Consider the following 25,241-nt stretch of genomic DNA (forward strand, 5'->3'; position numbering starts at 1 on the left):
TAGTTCAAATTTTCGGTCTCTTGGAGAAACCAATGGCTTTGGTAAAATCCCTATTTTTGGTCATCCATCATGAGAAATTTTTATCAATGCGGAAAAATCCGCAAAAAATAGTTTTTTTTACAATGCAATGGGATTTTTTCCAATAATATGCGGGTTTCTGCGAACCCTGTTCCCGGGGAAAGTTTTGGAGCCGATGAAGAATGAAAAAGACGTTAAAATGGTTCGGAGAAAAATTCCTTCGTCGGGGGAGGAAACTTTCCATTAAATTTGCTTTGACGTGAAAACAATTTATGACTAAATAATGTTCTCGAAAGTGCGGGAGAGAAAATTCCTGCGGCTCACCATCGATTGACCTTTCTTTTGTTATATATTCTACGGGTCTTAAAATTTGCATTGTTAAAAATTATACAATAGATACCTGCAAATATCTGACCTGTACATTATAAAAGAATTTTTGACTTGAATGACAAAAATTAAGTATAATATGATAAAAGACCCGCTGTCATACAGAAAAAAATTTATGAATTTGGTGACAAAAAGAAGGTCAGTCACCCCCGTGTGAATTATCCCGTTAAATAACATTCTTTAACGTATTTCGTTCTAAGACAGGGCTGGGAAGTGTCCCAAACTCGCAGTAAATTGTTTTTTGCAGTTTTTTTTTTTTTTTAAAGAAATATATTTATTTTGAAAGCTACAGAAGTCCAGCCAATTCCGGAGAATTAACGGCTGGTGCTTATTCTGTTACACAAGGCAGCATGATTTTAGTACATTAGTGTGCAAATTACATCAATAAATTATTTTTTTAATGCAGTGTCGTCATTGAGAGTCCATTCTATTTTTAATAAGCCACTTTTTGATGTTTCGCTTCACAACACATTTGTCAGTTAAATTTTTAAGTTCACTTGGTAACATGTTCCAAAGTCTTGGCAAGATACATTCAGATGTTCGGTTAAAATATTTGTTCACATGCATTGGTTCCACAACTGGGGCAGAAAGCAATATTCGAGTATTATACTGGTGTGTTCTCTGAACACCAAAATCGCCATCAAAATATTTCACACTCAGTAAATTCAGTTGGTAAATTTTGTCAACAGGCAATACATTCCAAAATTGAAAGAAATCCTCCACTTTTTGTCGGTCTTTTTTAGAGCACATCTTATACAATACTTTCTCTTGGAGGTTCAACAAAGGCGTCAAGCTAACAGCTCCCCATGCGGTTATGCCATAATTGAAATAGGAGTGAGCAAGAGAAAAATACATAATCCTTCTCACACTGTGAGGCATATTTGCCTTTAAATAATTAAATTCACAAATAATTTTACGAAGTTTTTTAGAAACATGTTGAATATGAGCCTTAAAATTAAATTCATGATCAACTAGCACACCTAAATACTTTGTTTGAATCACTTGCGACAGTTTCCTGCAGCTACAACCAATACAAAAGTTATGAATACAGTCTGTATCATGGCACACTATTTGCAGCTGGCAGTCTTCTCGCAGCCGCGGTTGACAAAAAAGTAAACACACGGTCTTTTTCGTGTTAATTAAAAAACCATTATCATGGCAGTTTGTACATACCAGTTTCGTGCTGTGTATTTGCACTTAATAAAAATAGCTCGAAATAGACCAGTTTTAACATTAAAACATATGTTAAACAGTATCGAAAAATCTGGGATTTACAAGAGTTTAGTATTTTTAAATTAATTTTTCTTAAAAATTTTTATTTGAATCAAAGTTTGCAAGAGAGCTAAAAAGGCAAGCTCCAATTGATTATGTTATTGATATCATTGCTTTATTTTCAAATTTCACTTCCTCGCGCTACAAACAAATGTAAAATTTCCTCTTTCAACTTGGGAATCGTTTTGCAATTTTTTTAAACGTCATTAAAATCAAAATGATTCAATTATAAGAATTATGAGAGGGAAAAGTTTAATTAATTTGTTCCATTTTTGCAGTTCTAATTTCCAGTCTCATCTTACAATTTGTATTCCCTTTGATCGAATTTCCGATGTGACAGCATTCGTCTGCTGAATTGCTTTCGCTTTTGTCACATCCTGATATACCCATCCATAAATCTCGCGCTTTTGTTGACACAGCTTTGTCGTAATTAAAATAATGTTCCCGCCTGTAAAGATAGATGGTCCCGTTTTATGGCGCGCCGCTTTTATATTGGCAGACATTGATTTGCTCTTTATTGGCGCGGCGCGCGGTCTGATGACTCACACCCGGGGGTCTCCTATTCCTTTTCTCACCCTCGACTACTAGGACAGACGCCCCGCCGTGACGACTCAATTATCGCCTTTCACTGTGCTTAGCAGCAGCTAACATAAGACGTCAGATTTTCTTGCTTTTCGCAGATAAAAACCTAGATTCCTCGGTCTCAAGGAGACACCGAGATGCCTAGAAGCTCACTCTGTCAAGCCGTGCATGACACGTTGTGCAAACAATAAAAGAAAAGCAAAAGGAGATTTCCTCCAAGATAAATTCAAATATATTTTGAATTCCGATAAGTCACGCGCGTTTTATCACAGAGCCAAGGTAACTTATAAAGGTGCGTTTGTAGACTCAACGCCCAATCCCACTGGGAAAGCGATCAGAGATGTTACGAAACCTTTTACTTGGTGAGTTGATTTTATATCTAAAATATCTCCTGGGGATTTGAAATGTTAATTTTTGGGCCGCAGGTATCGCTCTTCTACAGGCAGTCTCTGCCAGCTACATTCCTTCGCAACAAGGTGAGAATTCAATCTCGCAGTTTAAAAAAGTCCAAATTTAAACAGCGTTCTTGATTCCTCAACAGATGGACCTCCTCCCAGCACTATGGATCCCCTTCAACTGTCTTCCACTTTCTTGCCATTAAGAAAATTGCGTCAGGCTATTGACGTTACTACCCCTGAAGTCAAAACCACAGCCACTGGAACTCCTGCGGCCACCACTGTTCCTGGAGTCTCTGATGTAACCACTCCTGCGGCCACCACTGTTCCTGGAGCCTCTGATGTAACCACTCCCGCTATTTCCTCCTCTCCTGGCAGCCCGATAGTCACCGAATTCACCACCGTTTCCTCCGTCACCGAGGTCACGGCAACAACCAACCAGGTCAACTCTACAGTAGTCGCAAACGTCACAGTCAGCCCAACAGGCAACCCTGGTGACGTGAATGCAACTACGCCAATCTGCGAACCTCCGACTGTCCCACCGATCATCAATATCACCAGACAACCCAACGTCACCGTCCAGGTCACCACAGAGATGGTCAACAGCACCGTTCAGGTCACCACGGAGATGGCAAGTAGCACAGTTCAGGTAACCACGGCGAAGGTCGACGTCAGCACCACTCTGGGCGTCACAGACACAAAGCCAACCACTGCCATCAGCGGACCTGCTGTGGTTACCACTCCTGTGAAAGGCCGTCTCATTATTCAAGAGGCACAAACATTCCCACCACGCCTACCACCCACCCCTCTGGACGTCATGGACACAAAGCCGACTTATGAACCAAGCGGACCTGCTGCGGTTACCACTCCTGTGAAAAATCGTCGTCTCATTATTCAAGAGGACAGACCACCCCGACCACGCCCACCATTCCCACTACCCTACCCTACGGACGCCACGGACACTACCATCAGCGAACCTGCTGCGGTTACCACTCCTGTGAAAAGCCGTCTCATTATTCAAGAGGACCGACCACCCCGACCACGCCCACCATTCCCACTACCCTACCCTACGGACGCCACGGACACTACCATCAGCGAACCTGCTGCGGTTACCACTCCTGTGAAAAGCCGTCTCATTATTCAAGAGGACCGACCACCCCGACCACGCCCACCATTCCCACTACCCTACCCTACGGACGCCACGGACACTCCCATCAGCGGACCTGCTGCGGTTACCACTCCTGTGAAAGGTCAACGTCTCATCATTCAACAGGAACAAACACCCCCACCCTTTACCTTCTATAGGTCAAGAATGGTACGCTCCCTGTCTGCCAAATCCGACGATAACAAAATGTTGTTCTTCCCAACACATCAGGTACGCTGTTGTTCAGGGCCTTTGTAAATTCAATTAAAAATTGCCTCTCGGTCTTTCAATTGATTTTATCTCTTTTGAAAATAATTTAAACCCCTCTATGGATCGGATCTGAATTTCGTACTAAAATCCTCGTTTTTTTCCAATTCCCCAGCTGTAAAAACCCTTAATGTTTGAAGCCGCCAACAGATGGTCACTGTATACTTTCGTAATAATTTTATTTTAAGGCACTTCCGCTGGGATTTCGGACTCAATCTTGCCACTGTGCATTCTTCACTTAAATTTATTTCATTAGACGTGTTGCAAACCAAAATCAGTTCAGCCAATCGCCGTAGAATCGTGGAAAACTATTTTTTGAAATAAAAAATCGTTTCCAACGTTTCTACGGCGAATGGCTGGACTGACTTTAGTGTTCAGCACGTAAAAAGGAAACATATTAAGTGAAGAATGCACAGTGACAGGATTGAGTCTGAAATCACAGCGAAAATGCCTTGAAATTAAATTTATTACGAAAGTATACGGTGGTGCTATCTGTTTGCGACTTCAAACACTAAAGTTTTATACAACTGGTGAATTCTAGTGTTTTTCTTGTTCAGCAAAACTGATATTAATATAATTTTCAGATGAGTCCCGAAGAATCTGACGATTCCCTGGAAGACTACTCTGCCGAAATTGAACTCCTCTGATAATCCTTCTGATTACAACCGAATAAATTCCAGGATAGATTTTCTGTTTTCAAATCAAATTGGACTTTTTCAATAAAATTACGAACGCATGCATCTAAAAACTCCATCATTTTATTTCACCACCTGCCAAATATGACACGAAGAATAAAACCGCCCTAGTTTCTTTTTTACGGTAGGCGGCGATTAAAACTTTCCGCGTGAAAAGGCGAGAAAAGCTGCTTGCTGTTCCAGGTTTATGTTTGAGTTCGCAAAGCAAACACAGAAGCCGTAGAGCTGCGTATTTTTTTTGCGGAGAGAGGCAAGAGCAGGCACCTTTAACAGAGGAACACGCGTATATTTGCAGATAACACGACGAGGCAAATAAATACTCTCTGCCCTTGTCGTATACGCAAAATTCGAGCCTTGCTAGCTGCTAGGGGAGCAGCGCGCAGACGACAAATCGCGTCTGCAATCAGCCGAAATCAAAACTTTTTGACACACGTCTTCCTGCCTGCGGCTAGAGCTTGTGTTTGCTTCTCGATGTAAAAGAGTCGCGTTATTCACGGGAGATATGCGATAATACATATAATGCTGGTACGTGCCCACGCTGCTGGTGCCACTTACGAGAGGATTTGGGTTTAGAAAAGACTTGACGCTGATTGAATTGATAATTGTACACAATCTTTTAAATTGAAAGAAAACGTCAGTGCTATCTCGAGAGCAATTATTGGATTTGAGCGTTTAACAACTTCTTGTCACGGGACGAGGAATGAAATCATAGATTCAATTCAATAAATAAATGTAAAAATAAAATAGAGTAAACTAGGTTTGTTTTTAAATTTGAAAAATTAAAAATTCATAAAGGGAAAATGTCTGGATTAAGATTTCCCTCAAACTCTCACTTATTTAGCTCGTAAAATAGGGGAAATTAATGGAATTTGACGCTTGTAACTTTTTTAAGAGATGGTTGTGGTGGAAGGACAGAAAATGACCACATTTTTATTTGGCCACTTTCAGTTTTCCGCCCTTAGGAGGCTTCCACATGCATTATTTATTTTGATTTACAATTCAGACACGGCCTGGAAGCCCTAACAACTGCTTTCCATAGTTTAGGACTATTTTTTAATAATTTTCCTCCTAAAATTTGTAGGTATAACTTCAATCGCACTGATTTATTTCTCGTTTTCCCCTCCGTGTTGTTTGTTTGATTACACTTCCGACGTTTTCATCAATTTTTATCTTTCCCTGCTACAACAAATGGATCCATTCATCTTCCTCCTTTTCCATAAGTGTCAAATCCAAGCCCCAAATAAACCAACAGATATTCTTGTTAAAAAACACCGTGCTAATTGCTTCAACAATTATATCTTTAAAGACTTGAGAAGTATTGGCTGCTAAACGGATTGGCCCGAGGCCGTTTGTCGCGATCAAGATGATGGAAGAGGTGTGCGTTGTTATCACACTTCATTAGCGAGGTGTCTACACCGGTAAATTGGATTGTCAGGCGCAGAAGGAGCGACGACGCGATAAAGAGGCAAATCAAAAAATCTCGCGCATTATCAGTCCGGGCGCTGTCAAACGCGCGCTGCTATCAACCATCAGTGCGGCTCTCCGTCGCTCATTGGACCCCGCACGTCCCTTATCGCGCACAAAGGAAGTCTAATAATAAATTAATTAGGTGCGAATAGAGAATAATCCGGCCACGAGAGTGAGAGCCAGCGCCCGCCCGCCCGCCGCTCGCCCGCTCTCCTTCCCCCGGCCTGTCCAAACATTCGCCTTCTCTCTCTCTCTCTCTCTCTCGGAGAGACGGAGACGCTCTCATATCGCCAGTCAGTCGGAGACCGCGCTCAGACATGGACACTTCTCCCCGAACGCACGTCTGCACGTGTCCCGCCAGTCCGACAGCCACGAGCACCAATCGTATGTAGAGATTTTTTACTATTTTTATTAACCGTCGATAATTTTAAAATGGATGGATTTTACACATACTTTAACAAGATGTGAAAGAGAGGATTATCAGCTTATCTCATTCCGTGCGAAAACTATACGTGCTGAAGCAACAAACAATGCGGTAATGTTTATTTAAAGTGCAATATAACGACTATAAACAGAGACGTAAGGACGGTTTTAAACTTATGTCATCAATTCTGAAAATTAGGTTGCAAATTTTAGGCTTATTTATCAATCCAGAGAAATTTCCCCTCTTCAAAAATGAGTCTTATCAATTTTGGCACTCATTATCAACACTTAAAACGAGGCTCTCCATAAACTATTCCAATGTTATTTAAAATCAGCTCGGTTTTATCTCGTGGATGAAGCACCTGAGTGCTTCTGCTCAATCAGCATCAGCTTAGTTGACTTTTAACTTGAGACTGTGCTCGTTCCATGCAAATTTTTACAGTAAAAAAAAACAAATACGCTTTGATAAGTTAACATTCTCAACTAATCCCAAAGGGCTGCAGGGAATTTTAGATGGTTGCGGCAACGATATTATTTGTTCTGGTTTTAAATGGCATTTGGGAATTTTACAAAATTGTTTACCATCTGAAATCCTCAGTCGATTCTATTTGATTCCTCAGGCTATAAAATTTATACCTAAATATGTAAAAAAAATAATGTCACATAATCTATCCATACTTGATACAAATTTCCATCTTGCGTGGTGGTGTCAAATAAATGAAGCTTTCTCTTCGCGGACAAATGAAGTCAATATATGTATTATAGTGAGTGAAACGGATTTTCCTCTCGAAATGTGGCCGAAAAATGAGACGGGCACTTGTGGCGTGATTTTTACAAAGTGGTCATTATATTGGCAGCTTGCTCACTATCCGCTTCTCAAACGAGCAGCGCATGAATTTTTCATGCCACTCGCTTTATTTTACAATTGTAAAATCAACTGGCAGACTCGACTCTCGTCCAAACGTAGCACAATGAAGAAGACAAAGGGTATATAAAAAGTTACGTCTGATTTATTCACTGTAAATCACAAATGTGCGCAGGCAGCGCGCGACCCGTACGTGAAAAAGAACAATGTCCGCCTAGAGAGAGCAGATTGCGATCAAATAATAAACGCTTGATTTAATTTGACACCTGGAAGTGGTGCTTTTAATTGCCAATGAGCAAATAAATTTAAATTTGTTTTTCCCAGATGATGTTTTTAATTAACATGGTAAACAGACATGTGTAAATCTTTTTGAGTAAAATTGCTTTAAATGTGTGGTTATTATTTTGGAATATATTGCAATTGTTAGAAATGACGCTATGATAAAATTATGTCTTTAAAAAAAACAGTTTGCGAAATATTAAAATTAAAAAAAGGTAGCAAATGAAATATAGTTTTGATAATTTCCAAAAATCCCTGATATATTTAATTTATTTTAATAATTTTGTCACTTTTTTAATGTTTTTAAATTTGTTCGAATATTGTGTCAGTTTGCGAATAATAAATTTATAAAATGTATAAATATCTCGTGTGTCATCACTATTGATAATTTTATGAAAAGAAAAAATAAATATTGAATGGTACAATTTTGCTAAATCCTTCGTTTATATTTCATGAAGATCGTTATAAATAGATTTATCTTAACACAATAAATTATTCTCAGCCGATTCCAAATTTAACACAGTATTTTCAGCGTTTTTACACGTTTCACTAAATCGTATAGATGATTAAAAGATTTCAAATTCTCAGCAACAGATTTTGCAGAAAATCGCTTAAAAAGTGTTTTAATTAACAATCCTGTTATATGTTAGCATCGCCATGAAATAAATTTTTAAAAAATGGTAACTCATACAAGTCAAACAATGGCTTGCACCGAAAATACATTTTTCGGAGTCAATCCAAATCTTTTTGCAACTCATGATATTTTCTCTAGACGTGCGTTCTCCTTTTTTGCAATGCGAATCGCTAATCCGACTGTGCGAAAACAAGATTATTTGGTCGCGGAAAAAGCAGCTTTTGCATTGTTTCGGCGCGTGGGAATGGCTGAGAAATCATTAATTGTAATTCGGCGCCGCGCGAAACGCGCGCGGTGCAGCCGGTCGGCGGCAGCGGCGGCGGCAGCGGCGGCCGGGGAAGCAATAAATTGAAATGTCAGCCAGTGTGTGTTGGTTCGGGCCTGCTGGTCACATGACGCCCATAATTTACGGTATGATTCGCGATGACAAGAGATTTATACCAACAATAACAAGCGCCGTGCGGCCGCCGAGCCGCAAAGTCGCGCAGTCGCTCCGGCCAAAGGGCAGTGCGCGAAAAAAAACTACATAGCTGCTAGTCTTGCTCCTTCACCTATCGATCTGCCTCCGCAGTCCGCAGACAGTTCCCACGATTGTTTTGGATCCGCTCCAAATTGAGCCGAATGCAGTTGGCGAGACTGGGGTTTTGCTTAATTTTAAGAATTAACCACACAATTCCAGATTTTTTAGGGGAATAATTTTATATAAAAATCATCTCCTATTTTTGGAAAATAATTCAGGCGTTGAAATGTACCAACGTTAGATTTTTCAGTATACAAGGAGAAAATTAATCTAGTTAAAAATATGAATGGATTAAATAGAATTTCAATCTGAACTGCTTGCATTTTAAAACTGTTTGGCCCGAAAATATTTTTTGTATTTCGTATGCAGTTATACATTCCAAAATCCAAAATAAAAATATATAATTTGGAAACCGGGGGAAACCAGTATTTTTGTAAAACATTTAGCTATCGTTTATGGTTGTTTTTACTTCACCACAAGAAAAATCCTTCTTTAAAATTTGAATTTTTACTGTAGGAAGGTCTTTTTTTTGTTGCAAATTGTTGAACAAATTGTTTATCGATCAATTGTTTATGGCATCCAACAATTTAAATAATTTTCAATTGTTGCCCAGTATCATTCCACTTTAATCCACATTCTCTTGAATATATATCAACTAAACCTGAAATAACATTTCTCAGGTGCTTTAATTTTAATAAGAAATTGGGAACAATCTGAAATTTGATTAAATAAAAAATAATTGTTGAGCAACGAAGCGTTGCAACAAACGCGTGTTTACGAAATTGAATCAACCCCTTCGTTTGTATAGAGATTAGTATCAGGTAATCCTTTTGCCCCATTCCTGATCTACCGTCGGTCCTAATCCGTACAAGTGTTGTCATTTCTTTAACCCTGGTGAATGTTTGGGAGAGGGAGTTTTATCGAACAAAGAGAGCAGGTGCATAGCGAGGTTAGGACAGGATTTCGTCGATTCGTGCACTCAGAATCGAGTGCATCAACAACGAGTGAATCCATGCTCTTTCAAAGATCGAATCGAATAAGTGATTACAACAAAATTTCCAGGTAAACCTGCGGGGTTGAAACACGTGTTTATTATTATTTCTCAGAAAATATTTCACTCAGCCGTTGTAAAAATGGTCTTCAAATTAAAATGGTGCGCCAGAGAGTTGCAATAATTTATTACAAATCGTAAATTCATTAATTTGCTTTGGGAATTTTTGGACAACAATCTTACAACTTTAAATTCTATCAAAAAGTTCGAATATGAGAGTGAAATGTATGTATTGCGATGCGGCCGCTCTGGGGGGAAAGAAAGAAATATGCTTCATGGCAAAAGACAGACTAAATATTTTACGGTCTTTACATGTAATAAATGTTATTTTAAACTAACTAGGGAATTTAAAATAGGAAATTTTCTTCTGCGGTCTGGAAGGAAAATTTAAAAATGTGTTAAATAGATTGTAATCAATCGGAGCACTGTTATTGATCTTTTTCCGAAATATTTAAATGATTTTTACAGGTTGTATTGGTTTTTAACGGTTTTTGCCACTAAATTTTTACTAATTCTTCCGCAAGAAATGCAAGAAATTATTTTTATTCCTTATTTCCCATGTGAAAATCTAAAATTTGCGGTCGGAGTGGTCAAAATTTCCTCTACTGTGCAGATTTTTTCTTTTAAATTGCCATTTGCTGCCTCAATTTCTCCAAAAAAATTTCTCACAAATTTTTAAGTCCAGATCATAAGAAAATAATGAGAAAATCATTGAAAACTGAGGTGCAAACATTGCCTCCATGGCTAAAATTGAAAAAAGGGGGGTTTTGCAACCCTGGATATTTATTTGAATGGCCTAAAGGAAATATTAATTGATTCTCCTTATTGTGACAACGATATTCTGACATATTTATTGCCATTAGACAGCGATCAAATAGAGGCTTAAATTTATAGCTATTGTGCATTGTCTTCCAATCAATTAAGAACCATAAAAATTCAGTCCACGGGCATTAACAAGGAGGGTGTTTCGATGTTTCACTCCCCCGCCGGACAGGCACTTTTGCAATGTGCGCGGCCGCAGCACAGCAGCCGTTGAAGCATCCGCTGTTCCATGTCGGGATGCATCTTAATGTGCTCATTAATGGCTCGGCTATCGAGCTAGACGCGATGACCCGACGGATCGATGGCCACGAGCACCACGAGCACCGCGTCTTCGAGAGTAATTTGTCAAACGAGCGGAATGAATGCCAAATAGCGAAGAAAAAAAAATTGTGTGGAGGCAGGGCAGAGAGATGCTTTTTATTTTATCGCGCTGGCTGACTAGCTTATCTCGATTATCCGCCGCTGCTTGTCACCTCTGCTGATTAAAACGCGCACTTTTCGCGCTGGCTGGCTCAATAATCTCTCACTCAGATTGATTTTTCGTCGGTGCTGGAGAAGCGTTCGCGCTTATTTCGAGCCGCGCCGCCGAAAAAACACTGACGGAGGCGCGTACCTTGACGAGAACGGTATGTGGAAAGCTTGAAAGATTTATCCACTCGCTGCAGCCTTAGGCTAACGAAAAGCAGCCCTTGCTTGCTTGCGGCCCCTCCTCGTGCATGTGTGTAATCATATATTAGCGCTCTGCCATAGTGTCCAGCCAAAAGTACACACACACACACTTTATTTTTCTCTCCAGAGAGAGCAGCCACGCGACCCGTTGCGCTGGCAGCTCGAGTTTATGTCTATTTAATTTGTTTGTTGCTCTCCTCTCGTGACGTTCGACAAATTTATCTCTTTTTATATGTATTAAATTTGTTTCTTTCAGCAACTACACATATTTATATGGTCTGTTGTAAATAATCGTTTTCCCTAATAACAGTGCTTTTGATTCGTCAGTTTATCAAATTTATCTCGCTATAATAATCGGTTAAATCCCTCTCCTAAAGATAAAACATAACGTAGTAGAATGTCATATCACTGCAACTGTTTGAGTTTGGAAACGATTAGGAAATAAAACTGATCATTTTCAGCATTTAAATTTTTAATTAAAAATGTTGAGGCTGTCCCAGGATTTTAATTAAAAATGAAATGTCATTTCCACGTGACAGGCATATGTTCGCACTTAGTTTTTATCAAGTCAAAGCAAAGTTCTTGCGTAGTAATGAGAAGCCACTTGAGACTTTTTATATATACGCGATAAAACGATGGTGAGAAAAAGGCTGCCGTATCAGCCACAATTTCGAAACCTCATTACGCGCTCGCCAAAAGTGTAACAAGAGTCAAGGAGGATAATCTCTTTTCTTTTTGACGGACTGACAGCTTTGAGTGGGATGAGTAGATAATTACACGGCCTGAAACACGACGTGATCAGATTCAAATTAAGATTTGTCGCTCTCGAGTGCAGTTTTTAATTCGTGTTTCTCGTACGATCTGGACGAGTGCGAGAGGTAGATAGATAAAGAGCAGAGAGCGACTCTTTGCTTGATTCGCTCGCTCGTATTTGAATGCAAGTCGGGCGTAATCTGACAGCTAATCCCTCATTTACAGCCGCAGAGATAAAAAATTGGTAGCGTTTCCAAATATTGGTCTTTCTCGATTTGATAGCGCGAGCCCCGTGAAATGGGGTGACGGCTGACTCTGGGAAGTGATTTTCAAACTGATTCTATTTGTAATTTGTGCTAGAAATTTTTTTCAATGCATTGTGAATTAAATTTAAAGTGGATTGATATACGGTGACAGTTGGAAATTATTTGAATTTTTGGATGTAATCTAAAGAGGACCTTGAAACTGTAAAAATTCAAAATTTGCAGTGCTTGACTACATTTTCTTGGCAGATTTCGATTCCTCTCGACGAGATCTGTCCAACAGTGTATGGAACCGTTTAGGGAAACTCTTTGATTTGAAAAAAAAATCAGATTTCAAGCATGCAGCTTTGCAGCCACTCTTCTAAAAAATTTACAGTCAACTGAATCCTAATTCATGCATTGGTAACAAGGATTTTCCAGAATTTTGCGGTGTCAATCCTCTTTAAACATAAATTTTAAATAAAAATGTGGGTTCAGGAAGCAGCCGTCAACAATTATGAAAACTAAAATTATGATAAAGGGTTGTGCTTTGAAATAACTGTTCTAAAATCTACAGTTTATTTCGTAATTAAAAAAATAGATCTACTGTTTTCGAAATACGGAGGTTTAAAGGTTTAAAAAATATTGCATTTTTCAGTTTGAAATTTAAAATTACGTGATCAGTTGATTTTTACCCTCGGAACATGTTGGGGGTTCAGGAAAGACCATCAGAACAAGTAAGAAATCGCATCCTGGCGTCAGGGTATAGCCCTCGAGCGAACGATTTAATTAAATTCCAATTTAAAACACACTTTAACGACTCCTGTATTGGTTCCAATTGTGAGATCTGCACACCGTTGGAAAGGCCAAATAAAGAACCTTCAAAACATGTTCAATTCAACCCTTTGGAAGCTACCAGGTTGCTCAGGAAACGTCCACCATCTCCCTGAGTACCCGTAAGGTGCTCTAAGGGCCAATTCAGGGTCTGATTGCACACATTCTGAATTCTTTTGAGTTATTATTCTAATATCAAGACAAATATTGGCTAAAATTTCGTCAAAATAATTTATTTTGATGAAAATACAACTGAATATAAATATCCTAGATTGGAATGATAAAATTTTTAAATCCTTTAAGCCTCTGACATCATTTCCTTTATTAGAGGGTGTGATTTTTAGTTTCTCCTGTTAAGTTTTCTTCCTAAATAGTGATTGTCCCTTGATGACACACAAAAAACTCTCATATACATACTAGGAAATCCCATTTTAATTAGGTTTTCACGTTTCCTACAATTGCTTAGAAATCCCGCGATTCCTGTATTGCATTCAATATTTTTAAAATTCCAAGGAAACAATCTTCCTGAATAAATTGTAATTAAATGGGCGCATATGATTTTCATGCATCAATTGATTTTGTGAATTGAAAAACTGATAGGGCATTAATTTGGACAAACTTTTCGATACTTGCGATTTCCACCAAGTTAAATGAATCAGCTTTTTCTTTCTGTGAACATTTTCGCAGTGATTGCGGCCATTGAATTTTTCTTTCACCTCAAAACCAAGAAGGGGTTAATATTTTCTTTTGAGCTGAGAGCGCAGCGTGTCCATCGGCAATGGGCGTTATATCTAATTGGCCGTGGCCGGAAATAGAAGCTAAGAAAACAAACCACCTTGGAACAACAACCACAGCGACAGATGCAGTTGAAATAAATTAACAATGCGCCTAATCCCGCTCACTCGGCTACTTATCGTGCCCGTTTTATTTCTGGCCCGGCGGCCGGCGCTGCAATGACAAATTCGAGAGATTGCGTGGGCGCACAAGCGGGGCTCATCAATAATAATCTTCGTTGCGTGCTGCGGCTGCTGCGGCAGCGGCAGGAATTCGATTCCGGTGGCACCTGGTTAGCATTAGGCCGCGTGCGATATTTGTTTAGATGAATTGTGTTTACAAAGCGCTAAAGCTTTTAACACTGGGCGCATTAAACAAAAAGCAGCCCCCGCGACACACACACACACACTCACACGAATCCATCCACTCACCCTGAGTGAGAGAGACGCACAAGCCAACCAACCAGCCAGCCAGACGCTCCAGAACGAGACCAGACTTTATAGAGGGCCGTAAAAACGATTGCTGTTATTAGCGAATAAACCACTCATGGCTTGTATATAATGACCAAAAATTCACTTCTTACTTTGGATAAGCAGCAGTTTTTCTTTTCTAAATTATTTTGATGTAAAACGCTGTCAGATTTTCTTCTCTAATATGAACATTTCGAACCGTTAACCAAACCGTCCATTCATTTGACATTGGCAGCAAAACAATTGTGTAAAAAATCCAGGAAACAGCTTAAAGACCGTCTTTGATGAAGTTTCTGAGCCCACCAATCGATTCTTGAGGGTCGAATTAGGTAAAGTGGATGTTTTTTCCGACCAAAAAGTGCAGTGCAGCGTGCAAACTTTTTTTCCCGCCAAATACAATATGAATGCGAGAACTGCGCATGCGTCAGAGCTGGTTTGAGTACTTGCAGAGAGACCACCAGTACGAATGACTTCTTTGTCAGATCCAGCCAGCTCTCACGCATGCGCACTTCTCGCATTCATATTGTTTTGGCGGGAAAAAAGTTCGCACGTTGCGCTGGACTTTTTGGTCGGAAAAAACATCTACTTTACCTAATTCGACCCTCGAGAATCGATTGGTGTGCTCAGAAACTTCGTCAAAGACGCTCTTTTCAAAATGTCAATTCTTATTGACATTAAAATAACTATGTAAAAAATTTGAGGAAACGCTGTAGACATTTCTGTGGGCCGAAAATGACAATTTTTTTCTCCTGCGTGTTTCAGGTCAGCCGCAAAAGCAGCAGCAGCAGTGAGCGATGTGGTCGGAGTTGCTGTTGGTGCTGTTTGCACTGGTGAGCGGCGACGCCGTCCTTTCATTCACGGAAAATGGTCCGCGATGCAAGGAAATCACAATTCCGATGTGCAAAGGAGTGCGATACAACTACACGTCTATGCCCAACAGCCTCAACCACGAAACTCAGGTAAGCCAAAACTAACACTTTTGTCTCCAAGATGTTCATGCTCACAATCAATCAAATAAATAATTCATAAATTAAAATTAATAGGGAGAAAGCAGGTAAATTAGTTGACAAGAAGACAAAGTCGAATTGAAATTGACACTTACTTTTAAAGATTTTGTTTGATATTTTTAATATTGATTTTAATCATGAAAAAAAACTTATTTTTGAGATTTTAGTGAATTTTTGTTAAGGAAAATTAAAATTACGGACTGAAAATTAACAGTTAAAATTAAATAGTTCGAAAACTCTACATATAAAATTTTATCATCATTAGAAATTTGAAATTGTCTACTTACGCAGGTTAAACTCGAAATCATCTTTTAAGATTTTATTTCTGTAGTAAAAAATGTGTCACTTTTTAATTTTATTGGCGCTTGTAGTAACGGCCACGTAAGCTATTTTTTAATATTTTTTGTAAGACAGAACTCGACGAGGTGAGGAATCGAAATAATGCCAAGAAAATGTGGCCATACGATGGAAATTTTGGAGAAAATTTAAAAATTTGAATTTTTACCGTAGCAAAAGATCCTTCTTTGATTATTGCAAATTGTAGATTAAATTATTTATTGCTTCCAACAATTTTCAATTGTCACTCTTAATAAATGCACTTTAAATTTTCTGCTTGTTTGTTGCTAGAAAGAAAATTAAAGTGGAATGATACTGGCCAACAATTGAAAATCATTTAAAATTGTTGAATGCCTTAAAGAATTGACCGATAAACAATTTGTTCAACAATTTGCAACAATAAAAAAAGGACCTTCCTACAATAAAAATTCAAATTTTGCCAATTTTCTCCAAAATTTAGAGTGCTTGAACATATTTTCTTGGCATATTCCGATTCCTCTCGTCGAGATTTGTCCAACGGTGTTTTGGGGAAACTCTTGGTTGTGAAATTAAATCGGATTTCAAGTAAGGAGACAGCCCTTACCATTTGAAAAGCACGGTAACTTTCCAGACAATTTTCTCAAAAAATTACAGCGCTCCTTAGGTCAATTTAGGCTTTAACTGAATCCTAAGTGATGAGTTTATGCATTGGCAACAAGCATTTTCCAGGCTTTTCCAGTATCATTCCTCTTAAAGAAAAATATAATTTTCATTGAATCAAACGCCTTTGTTCGGATGTTGACAGGACGATGCCGGTATGGAAGTGCACCAGTTCTGGCCTCTGGTGGAGATCGGCTGCAGCGGGGATTTGCTTTTCTTCCTGTGCAGCATCTACGTGCCGATCTGCATCGAGGACCACTACCTGCCGCTGCCGGCGTGCCGCAGCGTGTGCGAGAGGGCGTACGACGGCTGCGCCTCGCTGATGGGCAGCTACAACTTCAAGTGGCCCGACCACATGAACTGCGACAAATTCCCGCGGCACGGCGAGAAGGACGTCCTCTGCATGGAGAGGCCCGAGGGGCTGTCCGAGTCGAAGGCCACCATGGCGCCGGCGGTGCCGCCCAAGCCGTCGCGCAGACCGAACACGCAGACCAAGTGCAAGAACAAGAACGGCAAGGGCTGCCCGCCGCTCCACGAAAAGGATTCGTGGAGCGACTCAAAGTCCTGCCAGTGCAAGTGTCGCAGCCCCATGGTGCCCATCGGCAGGGACAGCCTCCTCTACAACCGCAGCGTCGCCGTGTCCACCGTGGACAACTGCGCCCTGCCCTGCTTCGGCGTCTTTTACTCAGAGGTACGAAATTGCATTTTTAAATACTGTTGGGAATTTATTCTATTTCTGCAATTAATCATTAAATTATCGTCCGGAAAATGGTGCATAAAATCTAATTGTTTAAAAAAGGGACCAAAATGAATTAAATTAATTTTTCTGACAGGGAAGCAGTTGAATTAAAAAGTTAAATAATAAAATTTACATAGTTTTGTGGCCCTCTCACCATTTTTCGGAGCAATTTAGTCGGTCGTAGACAATTTTATGTTGAAATTGTTTACAACTTGCTATAAAAAATTATTTTGCATTTTAATAAAAAAAATTGAGAGCTTTTAATTTTTTTTTTAAATTGTGATTGCCAAATTTCGGGTTTGAGCAACCAGAATTACTAAAACTGCACACCATTTGACTCATCTCAACCTCCCCTAGATAGCCTATGGGTTTTGGGGGTAGTAATAATCGTCTACCAACCCTAAATTGGCATTTTTCTACCTCTGTAGGGAAACAAAGATTCAGTAAAAATGCGATGAAATTTCTAGTTCTGCAATTTTTAACCTTTTCACCGTCTATAAAGGGTAAAAGGGGTAGTTTTTGGAATATTTTATTAATTTAAGAGTGTTTTGAGCAGTGAATAAGCGCGCTGAAGGTGCAATCGACGCGATTTTAATCGTTATTTCATTGCACGTGATGGAAGGGGGATGAGGGTTGATCACCCCCAAAACCCATTGGCTGTCTAAAACACGTCAAAACAAGCCGAACTGTGTGCAGTTTTTACATTTCTGACGATTAGAACTCGAGATTAAGCCTGCGTAATATTACCAAAAATTGCAAAAAATAAACTTTAAATTTTTGCCAATTTTGTCATCGCCAAATCTCGGGTTTAAGCCATCAGAATTATAAAAACTAAACACCATTCGACTCGTCTTAACCTCCCCTAGATTTCCAATGGGTTTTTGGGGTGATCTGATCGCTTAACAACCCTAACATGCCTTTTTGTCTCCGTAAAAAATTAATTATATTAAAAATGCGATGAAATTTCTGTATCTGCTATTTTGATTTAATTTATTTACCCTTTCCACTCTTTTTAAAAAGTAAAAGATGGTAGTTTGGGGTATATATTTTATTAATTTAAGAGAGTTGTGATTAGTGGGTAAATTTCTGTAAGTACATAGCGACGCGATTTTTATTGTAATTGCAATGCATTAGGTGGAAGAGGGAAGAGGGTTGATCACCCTCAAGCCCCTTTGGCTATCTAGGGGAGGTCGAGACGAGTTGAACGGTGTGCAGTTTTTGCAATTCTGACTGTTAGAACCCGAAATTTGGTGCTGACAACATTGATAAAAATTCGTGTCACTCGTGAAATAATTAAAATAGTAAATAAATAATGGCAAAACATATGATTCTGGGCGTTCCATTGGCCAGAAATTTTGTTTAGACCTCGCTCATGGTCTGCCAAAAATACAACACAAATTTGTGTCTTTCTTTATTTCTTCGAACACTTCCTAAGCATTTTGAAAGAAAAATCCCTCCCATGGAATTTATATTTAGAAAACAAAGAAAATTACTCTTAAAACCATTTCCTATTCCTAACCTTATCCTCGTTTAAAGAGGAATGATACTGGAAAAGCCTGGAAAATGCTTGTTGCCAATGCATAAACTCATCCCTTAGGATTCAGTTAAAGCCCAAATTGATCTAAGGAGCGCTGTAATTTTTTGAGAAAATTGGCTGGAAAGTTAGCGTGCTTTTCAAATGGTAATGGCTGTCTCCTTTCTTGAAATCCGATTTAATTTCAAAACCAAGAGTTTCCCCAAAACGCCGTTGGATAAATCTCGACGAGAGGAATCGGAATATGCCAAGAAAATATGTTCGAGCACTGTAAATTTTGGAGAAAATTGGCAAAATTTGAATTTTTATTGTAGGAAGGTCATTTTTTATTATTACAAATTGTTGAACAAATTGTTTATCGGTCAATTGTTTAAGGCATCCAACAATTTAAATAATTTTCAATTGTTGCCCAGTATCATTCCACTTTAAATCGATTTTTCTGCGGATATTTCAACAATCATGAGGAATATTCATATAAATTCAATTGCCATTTTTGTGTCTTGCTGTGCAGGAGGAGCGAGAGTTCGCGTCTGTCTGGATAACCGTGTGGTCCGCCCTGTGCTGCGTGTCCACCCTGATGACGGTGACCACCTTCCTGATCGACACGCAGCGTTTCAAGTACCCTGAGCGGCCGATCGTGTTCCTGAGCGCGTGCTACTTCATGGTGAGCATCGGCTACCTGGTGCGCGTGGGCCTCGGACACGAGGAGGTCGCCTGCCACGAGCGCATCATCCGCTACCACTCGACTGGCCCCGTGCCGTGCACCCTCGTCTTCCTGCTCGTCTACTTCTTCGGCATGGCCTCCTCCATTTGGTGGGTCATCCTCACCCTCACCTGGTTCCTCGCCGCTGGACTCAAATGGGGCAATGAGGTACGAGTCCCATTTTCTTCTGATGTTTCTGCATGGCGGGTTATTAGGTTGAAAAATAATTTACATAAATTTGGGAACCACTCGAATTTAAAAATTCACAGTCAAAATTTTTAAACTAAGACTGTCCGCGTGAATTTAATTTTAACTGAAATAGCACTGCTGGTCTGGAACTCTAACTTCTCAAATACTCGGTTTCAAAAAGCCGCATTTTTCTGGAAAACCAAGGGCATTGCAAAAAATTGTTTTTTGTTGCGGGTTTTTCTACAATATTGCGCTTTTTTCCCGAAACATGGGCATTTTTACTGATGATGGATGACCCAAAACAGAGAATTGTACAAAATCAGTAAAATAGTCAATGGTTTCAAAATTGTAACACTTCATCGTAAATTTCACAAATTTCAGACTTTTTTGGCGCGAAATGCAACCGTTTCGGGGTTAAATTCGAAAAAATGTGGAAAACCCCAAAACAAGTGGATTTTCCAGCTGCTTTTTGTGCAAAAACCAGAGGCGCAATTTTGCGCATTGCAAAATTGGCGGGCCCTGTCAAATTGAATCTCAGGATATTTTTTTTACAAATTAATATTAATCATAGCAAGCACTGTTTCCAATCAAATTAATTTCATTAAAGAAAACCACAATTCCAAGTCACCGCCGCTAACAGGAGTTCAGGAAAAACGTGTTAGACTCTCACTCGCCTCTCGCGTCGTGAAAGAACAAAATATTAGTATGGAATGATTATGCCACCCGCACTGAATGACTGTTCGGCGGCACAGTTTCCCTTCCTTTGATAGGCGAATGTGACAGCAAGTTTTAAAAATTATATATCGCTTTACTAGAATTTTGTTTTAGTCACCAGCATATACAAAGAATTCGATAAATTTGTAAATATTTGACAAAAATTGTTATTTATAGTACAAAATAAACAATTAATCAAACTACTTCTCCTTTTCCATGTTGTATTTTGGGCTACGTGCTCACCGTTTTTTTTTGTCATTTATAAATTTCCGCGGGAGATTGGGAAATGACAGGACACAATTTGCGACGCGTTAGATATTTTCACTATATTTCTCTAAATTATAAACAGGAAGTTGAAAAAGTGATTGGTTGCCCTAGTTAAAAATAAAATTAAAAAAAAACGAATAAAATTGTGTGCAAACAGTAAAAAAAAATCTCAGTTAATAAGACATCAATGTGAAACTTTTACTTTTTTAAAGTTGGATGATGCAGGGCAACAGTTGAAAATATTTTGAATTTTTTGATGATATTAGCAGTTGATCGATAAACAATTTGTTCTACAAAATAAAACCTTTTGCAACAGAAAAAATTCTAATTTTTCCAATTTTCTCCGAAATTTGCAGCGCTTGACCACATTTCCTTGGCAGATTTCAATTACTCTCGTCGAGATCTGTCCAACAGCGCATGAAACCTTTTAGGGAAACTCTTTGTTGTGAAATAAAATAGGATTTCAAGAAAGGAGACAGTCCTGACCATTCGAAAAACATGCTAGCTTTGCACCCACTTTTCTTAAAAATTTACAGCACTATTTAGGTCAATTTTGGCTTGAAATTAATCCTAAGGGATGAGTTCATGCATTAGCAACAAGCATTTTCTAGGATTTTGTCCCTGTCAACCCTAAACAGAGATCACTCAGAAAAAGTGACTAACTGAGCTGAAATTTTTCTGACAGGCGATCGCCGGCTACTCGCAGTACTTCCACCTGGCCGCGTGGTTGGTGCCGACGGTCAAGTCGGTGGCCGTGCTGGTGATGAGCGCCGTGGACGGCGACCCGGTGGCCGGCATCTGCTACGTGGGCAACCAGAACGCGGACAATTTGCGCATCTTCGTGATGGCGCCGCTGGTGGCCTACCTCTTCCTGGGCACCTCGTTCCTGCTGGCCGGCTTCGTGTCGCTGTTCCGCATCCGCAACGTCATCAAGCAGCAGGGCCGCAGCAAGGCCGACAAGCTGGAGAAGCTGATGATCCGCATCGGCATCTTCAGCGTGCTCTACACCGTGCCGGCCACCATCGTGATCGGCTGCCACTTCTACGAGTCGCACCGCGACTGGCTCGCGCCCTGGACCTGCCCGTGCCACAGCCAGACGCGCCCGCTGCCGCTCTACTCCATCCTGATGCTCAAGTACTTCATGGCGCTGGCCGTCGGCATCACCTCCGGCGTCTGGATCTGGTCCGGAAAGACGCTCGACTCTTGGCGCCGATTCTGGTTCCGCATCACAGGCCGCAGGTCAGTGTAAAAAACACTCTTTAACTTTGGAGACTTTTTAAAAACCTGTTGACCCACGAATTTTTGGTTTGGAGGTAAATAACACCTTCAAAAAATTTACTCTGTACTTTTTTGTGCCCCTGAAAACGTTTAAACTCGGAAAATAATTAATGGAATGCCCGAAAATTGACTTATTGATTATTTTAAACAGTTCACTAGTTGGGTAAGCCCTGCGATTTTAGACTCAATCCTGCTGCTGTCTATTCTGCCTATAGAATTATTTATTTAGACGCGCTGAAAACAAAAAATCAGTCTAGCCATTCTCCGTAGAAAGGTGGAAGAGATTTTTTTATTAAAAAATGGTTTTTCACGATTCTACGGCGATTGGCTTAACCGATTCTGGTTTTCAGAACGTTAAAAGAAAGCATATTAAGTGAAGAATGCACAGTAGCAAGATCAGGGTTCGCAAAAACCCGCATTTTTTCGGAAAAACCCACTGCATTGCAAAAAACCTTTTTGCGAGTTTTCTGCAGTTTTGCGCATTTGTCCGAAACACGTACATTCTTATGGAAAAAATGCTCATGATCCGGTTAACCAAAAATAGGATTTTTCAAAATTACCAGAATCAGTATTAGAGCCACGGGTTTCTTCAAGAGACAGAAAATTGTAACTCTCAACGTAATTTTCTGAAATTTTAGACTCAATTGGAGCGAAAATTGACTATTTTTGGGTTAAATTCGGAAAAATACGGAAAAACCCAAAACTGGTGGGTTTTTCCAGCCGGTTTTTTGCGCAAAAAACCAGTGGTGCATTTTTGCGCATTGCAAAATTGGCGAACCCTGAGCAAGATTGAGCTTGAAATCGCAGTGCCTTAAAATTAATTTAATTACGAAAGAATACGGTGGCGCCATCTCTTGGCGGGTTTGATTTTGCTAACCCGACTGGAAAAATTCCTTCATCTTTTGTGAATTTTACCCAAACAAAATTTTTAACAGTTTAAAACTAATTTATAATTTTATCTTTTTTTAAGTTGATTATTTTAATTTTAGTTCTTAATTCGAAATCAATTAAGTTTGTTTAATGAGAAAAGGCTCGTATTTTCAAGGCATTCTCAAGTGATTTTTGAGCATTTCATTTATCTAATAATGGCAGCCATTGTCAGAGATGTCAAAAAGTGACTCAAAATGCACAAATAGCTCCACTGGCTGGTAGGAGGCGCCACTGGCTGGTTTCCGTACCTTTATAGCGGCTTTAGGGACAAATTTCTGGCGTTTCAATTAAAGAACTTGGTGCGGGGAGGCAGCAAAGATAGTCACATTAGGCCCAAGCTCCTCTGCGGCCTCTCAGGCCCCATTTTATCCGCTCAGCGGTGTTATTGGTACTAGGGCTGGGCTTGGGAATAAATTGTTTTTGGCAGATACAGTTTTTTTGCGGCTAGTTTCTCCCAGATTTTTTAAAACAAATTTTGCCTTTTTAGCTCTATTGCCAATTTTAAAGGCAAAATTCGCAAAATTAGTCTTGGATAATTTTTTATTGACGAAAATATAATTTTAAAATACTAAAATTTGTGATCCCCAAATTTTCCGAAACCATTTAATGGTAAATCTGGTATATTTTGAGTTCTTTAAATTAATTGCTATAAAAACCGCAAAAAAACACTGCACTGCAATTTTGGGAAGCTCCAACCCTGATTGTGACCCGACGGGGTGTGCTGAGCAGAGGTTAAAAAAATGTTTAACAATTTTTGTCTGCATTTCAGGTACTTGATAGAGACAAACACGGCGAAGCGGTCGATCGTGGCCAAGCCGATGGCCGTCGGCTACTCTCCGGCCGTGACCGCCTCGACGTTGAAGCAGTCTGCGCCGCTGAGCCACGTATGACATAATGGAACCCCCCGTTTTGCGTCTGAGGAGGTTGTGGTGGACTCGATCATGGTGCAGACCACCAAGTCTACGACTTCCACCCTGGGCAACAAAGTGGAGGGGCTCAGCAATTACGGACCTATCTAAGCGCCGAGTTGAAAAGAAGGACGCTAAGAACGTGCATTTATAGCAGCGAGCGTGTGTGGTTTATAAAAAATGAATTCGCCGGTGCGAAAAGGAGCAATATACATATATATACGTACGGGGAAAAAACACTGAGACTTCAAAAGTGGACATTGCTTAGTTGAATTTTCGCCGACTCTCAATATACATGGTTACTTGTTGAGACACGTTGTTTTATGTACGTTATCGCCGGACCTTTCGTGAGTCTTATTAAAACAGGGAGCTAGTCGTAATTAGCTAAGGAATAAAACACATAGTGTTATATTAATCAAAATCTTCGTTCATCCGGAAATTACTGAAATTTAAACGTTCAGTAAGCAAGCTGAGTTTATCGGTGTTTTATTTCGTTTTCTTCGTTTCTCTCTGTTTAAAACAACGCACTATGGAGAAGCACAGAAATACATATTATATATTACTCTATCAAATAGTGTAACCACCACGACCCAACAATAATAGCAACCTTTATAGCGCATTTACAACAAATATTGAAGTAGTTAAGAAATTTTTTGATAATGCCGCATGAGTATTTTTCCAAAGGTGGAATAAATTTTATAGAAAAAAATCGAAACAATAACTGTAAAAAGAAAAGCAACACGTGGCAAATATGTAGAGCGATAATTCTTCTTCCTATATACTCTTCTACTGTTTCTCTCTGTCTCTTTCTCTATCGATCAAACACACATATAACCAATCAATATGAAGCTTGAACGGTTGAAATTATTAATAACGCAATTGCGTCATTGTGGAGACGCAGTTCGTTTAACGAGGCTGTACTTGTAGGATCTGTGTACTTAATAGACAAATGAGCGAACCACGCGGTTAATTGAATTAAATTGAACACGTGTGTGTGCGTATAGGGAGCACAGCACACAGAATACACACATACATCATCATCATGATTGCTAATTGTAAGGCTGCTCGTGTATCCATATCGTAGTCGTTGTCACCAGTCAGTATACGATATTAGGTAAATTACTTCTTCAATTTATTGAATGGCGCAGAATGTACATCAACGCATTTGAGTTTAGCGCGCTTAGACGTAATTACAAATAAAAATGGATGACTTCATAAAATTTCGTTTCCTTTGAATTATATCCTGCTAACCAGGGAGAGCATAAATATGTAATTTTACCCTCAATTGTGTTCATTTTTGTGATGGTTTTTTTAAATGTAGACACGAGGCGATTGATGGGTAAATTTTTACTTCACAAAATGATCGCATATTTTACCACATTGTAATTTTTTCAACTGGCTCAAAGAATTGGAAAATCAGGCCAAATAAATAAT

The 25,241-nt window shown here is 39.4% G+C and overlaps 2 protein-coding genes across 3 annotated transcripts in view; both read left to right on the forward strand.

The window, feature by feature from the left end:
* Nucleotides 1-25,027, forward strand: part of LOC135947435 (frizzled-2-like) — a 33,735-nt gene extending 8,708 nt beyond the window's left edge. Inside the window, exons 1-6 of one of the 2 annotated variants that reach the window (XM_065496304.1) lie at nt 6,483-6,611; nt 15,326-15,522; nt 16,691-17,236; nt 19,330-19,689; nt 21,377-21,930; nt 23,669-25,027. In XM_065496304.1, the coding sequence (XP_065352376.1) occupies nt 15,358-15,522; nt 16,691-17,236; nt 19,330-19,689; nt 21,377-21,930; nt 23,669-23,789 (1,746 nt within the window). In that variant the 5' untranslated portion in view covers nt 6,483-6,611; nt 15,326-15,357 and the 3' untranslated portion in view covers nt 23,790-25,027. Of the gene's footprint in view, nt 1-6,482; nt 6,612-15,325; nt 15,523-16,690; nt 17,237-19,329; nt 19,690-21,376; nt 21,931-23,668 lie in introns of those variants that run through there. The other variant, XM_065496303.1, reaches the window with a different exon arrangement.
* LOC135946361 (mucin-2-like) lies at nt 2,600-4,712 on the forward strand. The gene is made up of 4 exons (XM_065494571.1): nt 2,600-2,621; nt 2,685-2,735; nt 2,801-4,029; nt 4,650-4,712. The coding sequence occupies exons 1-4, from the start codon at nt 2,600-2,602 to the stop codon at nt 4,710-4,712; spliced, it is 1,365 nt and encodes a 454-aa protein (XP_065350643.1).
* Nucleotides 25,028-25,241: the final 214 nt, after the last annotated feature.

This window comes from Cloeon dipterum, chromosome X (genome assembly GCF_949628265.1).
Source record: "Cloeon dipterum chromosome X, ieCloDipt1.1, whole genome shotgun sequence".
Classification (NCBI taxonomy): domain Eukaryota; kingdom Metazoa; phylum Arthropoda; class Insecta; order Ephemeroptera; family Baetidae; genus Cloeon; species Cloeon dipterum.